At 43.5% G+C, this 12,609-nt stretch overlaps 1 protein-coding gene across 1 annotated transcript in view; it reads right to left on the minus strand.

The window, feature by feature from the left end:
- MYH9 (myosin heavy chain 9) overlaps positions 1-12,609 on the minus strand; it is a 97,838-nt gene that overhangs the window by 64,842 nt on the left and 20,387 nt on the right. The window contains exon 3 of the mRNA XM_077829301.1: positions 5,983-6,139. Within this exon, the coding sequence (XP_077685427.1) occupies positions 5,983-6,139 (157 nt within the window). The remainder of the gene's footprint in view (positions 1-5,982; positions 6,140-12,609) is intronic.

Genomic DNA, 12,609 nt, shown 5'->3' on the forward strand with positions numbered 1-12,609 from the left:
GTAGCCTATTTCCTCTTGTTTTTTCCTACCCCTCCCCCCCCTCCCCCCGATGTTCTGGTTTAACTTGGATTTAAACTTGGAGAGTGGTCAGTTTGGATGAGCTATTACCAGCAGGAGAGTGAGTCTGTGTGTGTATGGGGGTGGTTTTTGGAGGGGGGTGAGGGAGTGAGAGAACCTGGATTTGTGCAGGAAATGGCCTAACTTCATTATCATGCACATTGTGTAAAGAGTTGTCACTTTGGATGGGCTATCACCAGCAGGAGAGTGAATTTGTGTGGGGGGGTGGAGGGTGAGAAAACCTGGATTTGTGCTGGAAATGGCCTAACCTGACGATTACTTTAGATAAGCTATTACCAGCAGGACAGTGGGGTGGGAGGAGGTATTGTTTCATATTCTCTGTGTATATATAAAGTCTGCTGCAGTTTCCACAGTATGCATCTGATGAAGTGAGCTGTGGCTCACGAAAGCTCATGCTCAAATAAATTGGTTAGTCTCTAAGGTGCCACAAGTACTCCTTTTCTTATTACTTGATCAGTTTAGCTCTCCTACAATCCAGTTTGACAGGCTATTTTTCCCACCCACTTTGTGCCTCTTAGTGAGCCACATGCAACAGTGTCCTCTTTAAAAGGAAGCTTCTGCACAGCTCTGATAAGACTCCCTATAGAATCTAAAGAGGTTACATATACTTCTGCACTAGGACAACTTTAGGTTCTAGTTTAGACTATCTAGGGGAATTCCTCCCCTTAAGGTAAAATTTCATTATTTGTATCCGAAGCTTCAGTACTTCAGGGAACATTTACACTGCAAAACATGTCCACGACAGTGAACATCAACTGACTCTTGTTCATACTACCGGGCAAAATAAAAAATAAATAAATAGCAATGTAGATGTTCCCATTTGGGCTCTGAGACCCAGGGAAGGGGATGGCTCTCAGAGCCCAAGCAGGAACATCTACATTGCTATTTTTAGCCCCATTGCAAAAGCCTGAATCAGTTGACCCAGGCTCTAATACTCATTGCTGTGGGTTTGGTTTTTTAATGCAGTGCAGATGTACCCTTGGATATTCCAGTCCCTTTAGCCCTTAGATTGGCTAGCTCCCAAGTGACTACCAGCAGTAAACTGGCTATTTAAAAATCACTGGGGGCTAATCTATGGAAATCAAGGAGTGTTTAATATGCCCCATATTTTTAAGACTCTTGTCCAATCCACTGCTAAAAACCCAAATGACCGCTGAGACGTGTGGGAAACTGTCTCTCCCTGCTACTTGTTCTGCCTGCTGAAGTGAGACAAGCTGGCAGGGAGGGAATAGACAGATCCAGACCTGAGAGGTGCATTAGGAGCAAAAAGCAGCAACACTCTTCTAGGGAGAAGTTTTGAAGAAGCTATTAGGGACTAATTGTACTCCCTGTTGAGCCCAAATGTTGCCAAGGTTTAGTGTGACATTTCAACAGCCATTTTGTGTGGTTCTTTAGACATTGGTGTCATGTCTGGACAGTCTGGCCCTATGTCAGTATTTCACAGAGAAGATTCTTCACCAGCATCTTGAGCAGGTGAACAATGCTTTCCACTAGCTTGAACAGACTCCATTCCAACAGCTCTGAAATGCCTTTTCCAAATAGATCTACTGCAGATGCTACACTCAATTGTTTATAAATTCTTTTATCTGCCTTAAATTTCTACACACACACACATACACTCCCTTTTATGCACATCTGCTGCATTAGAGTAATGCTATGCATGCTTACGACCTCTCCATATAAAACCATTATCCTTCAGCTCTTCACTGCAATAAAGCCACTTTCTCTGAAAGAGCGGCAAAGAGTCCTATGGCACCTTATAGACTAAACAGACATATTAGAGCATAAGCTTTCGTGGGTGAATGCCCACTTCGTCGGATGCATCAGATGAAGTGGGCATTCACCCACGAAAGCTTATGCTCTAATATGTCTGTTTAGTCTATAAGGTGCCATAGGACTCTTTGCCGCTCTTTCAGATCCAGACTAACACAGCTACCCCTCTGAAAAAATTCAGACCCTTAGGTACTCAAGGTGCCAGACACCAGGAGAATTACAGCACTTAGGCACCCTGGGTATTTCACTCCCACACACAAATATGGTAACTATTACAGAGGATTTCCAAAGTTTGTCCACAAGAGCAGAATTCTGAGGTCCCCTCTAGGCCCCATAACAGAGCAGATTGGAGATAAAAACAGCACTACTTTAAATATGGCAAATTTTCCACAATGCCTCTAGGTCACAGCAGTGCCCTGGATTAGGATTAAGTTGCTTGTGGGAAACTTATTGAACATATAGGCACTGGTGCACCTTTGGTAAGGGGGCCTCGACAGCAGCCTGCCAGAATGCCCAGTTCTGAAAGGTAGTGCATCAGCTTGAACACAAAACAAAGGGTTAAACAATTTCTGGATTAGTTTAAATCAGAATAAAAGCAATCCTATCCCAACCCCTAAATCTGAACAGGCTGCTTATTAAGATACCATAAACTCAATGAAACCAAAAAAATCCAGAATCCAAACAAATTTACACGTAGGCATTTCTGCTTTATCAGCTGAATGGAGTACAGTTACCTCTTGAGAGTTAACAGCTTGCTATCTTTCTCTAAAAGCATTCATACCATGAAGGATTCCCTGCATATTGGGCTCTGAAAGGAGAAAGGGGCACAACCATTAATTCTAAATGCCTCCAGTCCTTGCAGAGCACTGGGCTCTTTCATCTTCTGTTCTCAGTGCAGATTCCTCCCATACCACTGGCTGCTGCATCAAACCTCCCCCACAAGCTAATCAAAATGGGAGAAAGCCAAACAGGAATGTTTTCCATTGCCCAGGAGGCTGGCTGGGACCAGAAACTTTACAACAGCCCTCCATCCTCACCCCCAATAGCAAAACCCCAGTGTCATCCCTACAATTTAGTGTTTCTGCCATTTGGGATATCTGAAGGAGACTGTTGCTTTAGAGTTACTTTGCTGCCAATACATACACTTTACAAGACACCGAAACCCACACTCAGAGCCCACTAAAACCTTGTTAAATAGATAGTGTGGTCACAGCCAGCTAGCCCATCAGTTGGGAATGATTTCCAAGCCCAGTAAGTGCATAGAGGAAGGTGGTTATAGGCCACAGTTATTCTGGACTAGATAAAGAGGACCTGGAGCAATCAGCTGGTTGGACAAGACTGCCATATTCATCATGTTAGATTTATTGTGGGAAAGGGGCAACAGCTGAGAGCTCTTTGCCTCAGGGCAGGACCGTAACCCTCTTTCCTCCACCTGTTACCTCTTCCCTTACAGCCAGGCAAGGTAAATACTTAAGCAGAACTCAACACCCCCCTCCCAGTGCTAAGAAAATAGACAGATGATCATCCTTTAGCTTTGTGCAGTGAATCAACAATGCAAGTCTGAGATTTCTGGGTTTCAGACAGTTAACGCTCTATCAAAGTCAGGAAGAAAGATGAGGAGAAATACTAGTGACCTTTGGTTACAAACCACCACATGCAAGGGAACTTCACTTATCACTTCTAAGCCACAACTGTGCGGCTCTCCACAGAACTAACTTGTGTAACTGGCAGAGATTCCATACAGGATGCTTGCTCTACATCCTTCAAGTGGTTTCGCTGTTAGTTATCAGAGGAAGCCTCTTGTCTTCCAGAATCATGTTACAATAGCATCAAAGGAATTGCCTCCATTGTTGCATAGAAGTGGAGGTGCTTCCCACAAACTGGAAACTCTGCTAGGACAAGTCAGTAGCTTGTTTAAAGAAAACAGTTGTTGGCACTGTTGCTGACAAGAAGTAGGCAGGGAAGAGAAGGAAGCAATAGAGGAAGTGAACTGGAGATAAGAAGTTTATGGGCAGTCATGCTACTATGTAGTGAACAGAAGGCACATTTGTCCTGTTATTTGTGCAAAGAGTTTAGAAATTCCTTTGTTTAAAAGAGGAAATGAGGTTCCTTAAAGGACATGTTCCAGGCAGTGTTCTCTGGATGCAGCAAAGCCATTTTAGAGTGACAGCTAGGAAAGGTATTTGTATTTCTCAGCAGGGAATCATGCTCTTTAACAAGAAGCACTGCTTTCCTAACTCCTGGAAGTCATTGCCACCCTGCTTCCACTACTCTATGACCTGCCTACACTCTTCCAGAAAGCAGTTTTCCACTTCACCTTGAGTTATCTGTCATGCCAAATCTCCTGTGGGGCTGTACTCCAGCAGCCTTTGTTGGCATTCCTCCCTCCACCTATAAGTTTTGTTGAGTCACTGATCTGGGCACAAGGAAGCAGTTTCTTCCTGTTCCCTTTCCCCCCCCCACACTATCCCACTGTTATAGCTCCACTATGCTGGAGAGTTTGAGAAATGGAGGTCATTAACTGTCAAGCTACGCAAGTAAGGCCCTACCAAATTCACAGTCGTGAAAACCATGTCACGGACCATGAAATCTGGTCTTTTGTATACCTTTACCACATACTATACAGATTTCACAGGGGAGAACAGAGTTTCTCAAACTGGGGGTCCCAACCCAAATGGGGGTCACAAGGTTATTGGGGGGGGTCATGGTATTGCCAGCCTTACTCCTGCGCTGCCTACAGAGGTGAATGGCTGGAGAGTAGCAGCTGTTTCCCGGGCACCCAGCTAAGAAGGCAGTGCCCCTCCAGCAGCAGCACAGAAGTCAGGGTGGCGATACCATATTAGACCATCCTTCTGCCCTGCTGCTGGAGGCGGCGCTGCCTTCACAGCTGGGCTCCCGGCCAGCAGCCACCACTTTTTGGCTGCCCATCTCTGAAGGCAAGCGCTGCCTCCGGCAGCAGTGCACAAGTAAGGGAGGCAATACTTCGACCCCCCACCCCCACCCCAACAACCTTATGACTTCCCCCCCCACCCCGTCACAACTCGCTTCTGGGTCAGGACCCCTACAGTTACAAAACCATGAAATTTCAGATTTAAATGTCTGAAATAATTAAATTTACAATTTTTAAAATCCTCTGATCGTGAAATTGATCAAAATGGACTGAGAATTTGGGAGGGCCCTATACATAAGGCCAGATAACTGGAAACTGACCAAACAGAATTTTCTTCAAAAACAGAAGGAGATATAAGTTCTGCCCCTCTAGGGGAAGTGACAGAATTCCAGATTTTTAATAGTGAACAGTTGCTTATGAGATAGGGGAGTTTCAGTCTCAACCCTACCATGCTGTCTTGTCCCAAAGTGTCATTATTTCAGACTGTCCACCATCTGCCTTAGGCACTTCTTGTAGCTTTGCTACTTCTGCATCCATAATCCAGATACCAAGACAGGAAGAGACAGAATAGAGCTAACTCTATATACATCTGGGCATTTTACAGGATCCCCCAACTGTAAGCTTTGATTCTCTAAAAGGAGATCACCTTACTGAGAGGTGGGATGCATACAGGATCTTCAGAGCTTTACATAAAGGATCCCCAAGTGACACCAAGAAATCCACTGGCAGTTTACCAGGAACCCATAAACCACACCTGGTTTTGCATTAAATTCTTTATATCTGATGACACTATGTAGGCATTCTGCTAAATATAATCAGGAAACTATTCTGGTCAATGTATTTATTTTTAAATTTATGACCAGCCAATACACTGTGTAGTACTAGCAAATACGTGTTTATCCTCCTTGACAGGATAGAACTTGATTGAGCTTTCATGCAATGAAAAACCAGTGTTGATCAGTACTCTACATCAAGGTTTCAGACCACACTCTGCTCCCAGCACCAAAAATAGCTCTAGGTTTGTCCTCAGTGAATTTCAATAGTTTTATTATAAGTGTACACATACACCTGCCCCTTCTTAGAAGGGGGACAGGAAGTTACACTGCCTAGTGACTCCTCTACACAACACATCCTCAGAGAGGTTTGCGGTCTTTTACAGTAATTCCTTCCACTAGGTCTTGAATACCATTTTGACTTCAAGATCTCACTAAGAAAGTCACTGTCCCATAGTTAGCACTCACCTTGCATCATACTCCTGTAGGCAGTGTCCGTGATTGCATATATGTGAGGAGGCATCTCATGCCTCTTTTTGCCTTTATACATCTCCACAATCTCCTCGGAATATATGGGCAGGTTCTTGTAGGGATTTATAACCACACAGAAAAGGCCTGAGTAGGTCTGCGAGAAAAGACATCAGTTAATAGTAGTTAGAGTCAGACAAATCTTTGTTCGTTTAAGGTTTCTTGCTTGGAGGCAGTCCCCCTTTGAGAGGTTCTACTGGGGCAGTGAAGAGAGACAGGTAGGCACAAGTCAATACTGGAAACTGGGCAACAGCTAATACCAAGTTTACCAGTATGGCACATTACCTCCTTCAAACTACCCTACTAGATACTCCATGCTATCAGGATGCTGTTGGGCAGCAACTGATCTATACTGGCTAGCTCATTCCAGTTAACTGCAGGGTCCATCAAAACTAGTTTCCCTGGCTTTCAGAGATCTGAAGTTTAAACCAAGTCTACACTTGACTGTAGAAAACTTCTCCCAGAAGCCTGGGAGCACATTTTATTGTGCGCTAGCTCATATTTGTAAAGCCTGCTTACTATAGTTGTCCAGAGTATAACTGAGACCCCTGTGATCAGCTACACAAGGGAACATAAGCTGATGTAGGGACAAGAAGTAATGTGTTGCATTAAGCACCATGGGCAGGGAGGTAAGCATTTTTCTTAATATATCACAGGACACCCATTAAAATGCATATGATCCCCCCTGTTCATATGCATCAGTTCTTAAGTAGAGCTATCCTTTGCCAAGAAGCGTGAAGTACAGAAGTCATGCTATCAAACTGATGTTCAGCTGGAAAGAAGGCATACATTTTTAACATTGAGTAATTAATCATTGAAACAATTTACCCAGGATCATGGTAAATTCTCCATCATTGACAATTTTAAATCAAGATTAGATATTTTTTTTTTTTAAAAAGAGATCTGTTCTAGGAATTTTGAGGATGTTCTATGACCTATATTATACAAGAGGTCAGACTAGACTATCATAATGGTCCTTTCTGGCTTTAGAATCTATTGCCACTGCTTGGTTAGGATCCTACAAAGTTGCTCATTTCCAGAAGAATTCCCAGTATGGGAGTCACCAAGGATTTACTTTCAGCAGTTTCTCCCTATTAAAGTTGCTGTAAAAAATTGACAGGCAGTACACTTCCCTAGATAGGAGAAAGGGAAGGGGTAGGAGATGGGGAGAGGCCCTCCACACTAAATCCTTGAAGGAGTGCCCAGTAAACTATTCTTTGGATTATTTGGTGGACAGCTGATACTTCCTCCTGACCCCTTCATTCAAAACAAGAGACTTTGATTCAGAGGTCGAGGCAAAATTGGTTTCTGAGAGGAAATATTTTGAGGAGCCACTTTAGTTCATTCACATATAAGACACAAACTTGTCTGGGGCTGCATTTAAAACAAGAGAATCACAAGTCCAATGTAGCTTGGAATTGATCAACATGTAAAACTGTTTTGGAGTCTCCCATTTTAACAATAAGGAAATACTTGCCACCTTCACTAGCATCCATCACACCAAACCCAAATTTTGGAATTTAGTTTCAACTGGCTTTAATCCTGCAGAGTTCTGAGGCAAGACAAATGTCCAGACACTTTTACTGCAATTTTAAGAGACCTACCTGAGAAAGACAGGTGTCAAGACAAGAGGAAGAGAGAAAGTGTTATAGGTTTGTTAGTACCCACGTCTCAGAATGCCCTTTTTAATTGGAAAGGGTATTTTGGACAGAAGGAAGAATGTCTTCTTAGATATTTTAAGAATCCAAACTTTTCTCCTGAGGTTTGTAGTTGCTCAAAGAGCATATAGATTTTATTGGCATGTGTTTGATTCATAAGGCCACACTCTCATCCTATCTTAAATGCTACAAGAATAGGGCGCATCTGGCACATTCTACATCTTACACTTCCCCCACTTTCTCAAAGAAAACTGTTTTGGTGTAGTAAAGAGTCCTTTACTCTAAGCACAAGAGGCATTTGATCAGATTTAGTCTCTTCAGATGGATCACAGTAAAGATTAGACTACTGGCAATTAGAAGGGTGGAGATAGCATCGGTTACACAGTTTATGGTCATAATCCTGATTTACTGGATGTTGCTTTCATTTTTAATAATTAGCCCTACCTGTGTGTCAGACTCAGGACAAAGGTGTTCAGGCATGTGATTTTAATCCCACACCCCATCAATGGGCATCCACATCCATTTTCACATGGCTATAATGGAAGTCTGTGCACCAATTAGACACCCTGCCCCGCACCCAAGGAAAGTATGCCAACCAAGTTCTCCTGTGTGTATGGAGGTGGTTTCAGAATTAGTCTTGCATTGGAGGACACTAGACAACTTTTGGAAACTATTCTTTAAATAGTGTGCAAGAGAAGACCAATATTATTGAAGCATCTCTCCAAGATGGGATCCTACCAAAGGAGTTAGATAAATTTAGCTACCTGATGGGTTAGTAGCTCAATGTTAACAGGTATATAAGCGAGACCAAGAGAAAACTGACAAATGGGCAATCATTTCCATGCTTAGATAGGTTCACTGAATTTTAGTGAGCTGACTTAGCTAAGTGGGTTGCTCTGCCACAGTAATACCAGCAGACATTGGTGCTGATTCTCTGCGATGTCCAATATAGCGTTTGGACAGAGACTATAGAGAGCTGGCATGGCTCCCAGGTGCAAGTGGAAGATAATAGGCCCCATTATGCTCTAATTTCCTCCAGTGGTGTAAGGTCTGTTGCATACCTTACACCAATGGTGGATCAGACGCAGTGAAGCTCTGTTCCACCACACCTGCCCACAGAATGCCCCCCGGCACACCTTTTCTTTTCCCCTAATACCAGGTGTGGCTGATGCAGCAAGCAACCATGCTGTTAAGGGACAAGTTATAGTCTAACTGGAACTTGCACAGTTGTTTTGCTGGAGTTCAAAGAGATGTTATATTGTAAACTATGCTGCTGCTTTTCTTGTGAACATTCATTGTTGCTTATAGCCACTATATGGCTATTGTGAACAGAAATAGATTAGAAGAGAATATGCCTGTTAGTCTCCCCCAATAAGGAAACAACATACTTCTGGAGACAAACTTTCCAGACTGTTTGGAAGAGGTACTAATAAGTTAGGGAGGCAGCGATTTAATAGTTTGTTTTGTTTTATTGCGGAAAGGGGTAAAGAAAAAATGTGAATAAGTGGCAGCAAGTAATGCTGAAAGATTCAGCTATGGATTTAGAGTCTGCTTGTGTCTGTATGAGTACAGCTTCCTACGGAGGAGTGTAAGCTGGTGAAGTAGGACTGCCCATATTCCAAGCAAGAATAGCCTGGAGGTCTGAAGCTGGATGGAAGCAGTCTGCAGCACAGGAAGAGCAGCAGTTAGCAACAAAAAGAACATTAACGCTATCAGACCAATAAAGCCATGCAGCAAGGAGAAGCTTGTCGTCTTCTCCTTCCATCACCACTACCAACTGGGATTGGGGGTGGGGGGGAGGAGAGAGACACACCTAAGGGCAGTCTTTTGCAGAGCAGGTTTCAGAGTAACAGCAGTGTTAGTCTGTATTCACAAAAAGAAAAGGAGGACTTGTGGCACCTTAGAGACTAACCAATTGATTTGAGCATGAGCTTTCGTGAGCTACAGCTCACTTCATCGGATGCATACCGTGGAAACTGCAGCAGACTTTATATATACACAGAGAATATGAAACAATACCTCCTCCCACCCCACTGTCCTGCTGGTAATAGCTTATCTAAAGTGATCATCAGGTTAGGCCATTTCCAGCACAAATCCAGGTTTTCTCACCCTCCACCCCCCTGCACAAATTCACTCTCCCTATCACCAGCAGGAGAGTGAATTTGTGCGGGGGGGTGGAGGGTGAGAAAACCTGGATTTGTGCTGGAAATGGCCTAACCTGATGATCACTTTAGATAAGCTATTACCAGCAGGACAGTGGGGTGGGAGGAGGTATTGTTTCATATTCTCTGTGTATATATAAAGTCGGCTGCAGTTTCCACGGTATGCATCCGATGAAGTGAGCTGTAGCTCACGAAAGCTCATGCTCAAATCAATTGGTTAGTCTCTAAGGTGCCACAAGTCCTCCTTTTCTTTTTGCGAATACAGACTAACACGGCTGTTACTCTGAAATTTATCCTTTTAAGTATCTGAGGTTCATGGAAGAGAGATACTTATTACACAGCTCTACCAATGCACACCCCTCCTAATCTGCAGCCCCAACACAGTGATCTCACTCACTTTGCTACTCCACTCTGAGTCTGCCAGCCTTACCAAGGAGTTCAAAAGTCATCTTAGTCGTTTTGGGAATGTCAATTTAAATTTTCATTTGTGCCCCAGTCTAGGAACTGAACCCAAGTTTCCAGAGATTAAAGGCTAATGCACAAAGGTGACACCTAACAAGTTGTCTCCACTGCAGCTCTGCTTTGCTTCAGACATCACTGCCCAATATTATAGTTTTGGACTTAAACCTCACTGGTGTTTTGGTTGATGCACAGGGCAGACTAGAATCAGGTTTACTCTTTAGCAGTTAATCTACTCCTGTCAGCCTTGCAGAGATAGTGTAAGCATGTTTGACTCAGAAGACAAGAAGAGTTTAGGAAGGAAAAAAGTTTTTCCCAGGTTCTAGCCTCTGCTGATGTGGTTGCTGGACTGGAATACTTGTAAGGTTCTGGATTTACATTCTGCTCTGGATCCAGGACACACACTTAAGGTGAGCAGTGAGTTACCAAGATGAGCCAGAGAACATGCTTAGTCAGAAAGGGTTAAAGTCAAGCTCAGTTCAGAGAATGAAAGCAGATAATCACAACCATCAGCAAAGTCATCTAAAACCAATCATCATTGTAGAAACAAATCTCTTCAGTCTGTGACACTGATTTGCTGTTTCCAAGTTCCTGAAAGGTCTGCCACTCCCTGAACAAACATCTTAGGATATACCTACGCTGCCCACGTTACAGCGCGACCGCAGCGATTAAGAAAAAAAAAACAAATGAGGGGTTTAAATAATTTTAAAATTTAATAGCTTTATCGCCAGGAGTGTGGCTCCCAGTGTTAAAGCGTCGTCTATACTGGCACTTTTCAGCACTAAAACTTTTGTCGCTGGGGTGTGTTTTTTCACACCCCTGAACAACTAAAGTTTTAGCGCTGAAAGTGGCAATGCAGACACAGCCTCAGAGTCCCCACTGTAAACTTAGTCTCAAGCTTTCCCATCCCCCTTCAGAGGAAGGATAGGGGAAACACCCCCTCCCCCCGACAACTTCTCAGAAACAGAGCCCCCACCTGCAGGAAGAGGCAGAAGCCAAGAACAACACTGTTATGTTTATGACCTTTCCAGAGATCTTTATACCAGAGATAGTTTGTGTTTGCTCTCTTCCCGTCAAGAAGATTAGTGCCCAGCTGCTGTCCAGTGGAAAGATTTTAGCTCTTCACCTTAATCTCCTGACTCACTGGGGAGAGCTGCTGGCCAATCTGATCAGCTCACTTCACTAATGGGCAGACTCATGTTTTTGGATAGATTGGTAGGACCAAGTTTCGCTCTTGCATAACGCATTACTAGTTAGGTTTAAGAAGAAAATCTCACTTCCACAAATATCCTTTATGAAACTGGTTATATTTCAATTTGTTACACCTATGGATCATGTGACCACCTGTCTGACGCATCACTGAGGGGAAATCTCAACACCTGTGAAATGGCAGCCTATTGCAAGGCAAGTGAAATATTTAACTCACTTGACTACCTACCACTAGTTTTAAGATTTGTTAATTTAATTTAGGAGGGAAATATTACCTAGGATACATATGATCCATTTACACTTTATTTTAAAATTTAATAGCTTTATTAGGAAGGGAAAATATACCCATTTCTCAACAGTACAAGGCACAAGTACCGCTTTGATTCTGAGCTGCATGGCTCAGAAGTCACAGCCTCGGGAGGTCGAGGCAGCTGTGGTTACACACAATTACCAATCAGCTATTCAGCAACCTAGAATAACGAAATGTACTGAGCTCCAGCCAACACCTCCTCATCATGCCCCCTGACATCAGGCAGGGAGAAGGCTGGCATGGAGCTTTTACACCAGTTCTATACCTTGAAGAACCCCCACTCCAAAAATGGTATTCTGTAGCAGCTGCCTATGTCCCCTGTGAAGTGGCCACAACATCAGCCAGAAGTGGAACCAAAGACTCTAGGTTAGGATCGTATTACCTAGATCAGTGGTTTTCAGACTCTCAATTTGCGGATCTCTAAACAATTTCAAATGGAGGTGCAGACTCCTGTGGAAATCTGAGACAGTCTGTGGATGCCCTGGGGTCTGAGGACCACAGGCTGAAAACCACTGACCTCGAAGTTGGCAGTTCAAAGGAGTTCTTACAGAGGTACATGGTGGGAATGAAGATGCACCATTTGCTGCCCTAGATTAGATTGCTTATCTCTGCTAATGGCTACAGAGACCCTCTTTGTCTTGCCACAGAAGAGGCGAGGAAGAGGACTAGGCCTCTTTGGATGACTAAGTAGCAGGTATCTGAGAGAGACTATGGGAGACTTATTGTTAGAAACATGCTCTGACATTTGGAGAGATCAGACAAAGTACAT

This window comes from Eretmochelys imbricata, chromosome 1 (genome assembly GCF_965152235.1).
Source record: "Eretmochelys imbricata isolate rEreImb1 chromosome 1, rEreImb1.hap1, whole genome shotgun sequence".
Lineage (NCBI taxonomy): Eukaryota > Metazoa > Chordata > Testudines > Cheloniidae > Eretmochelys > Eretmochelys imbricata.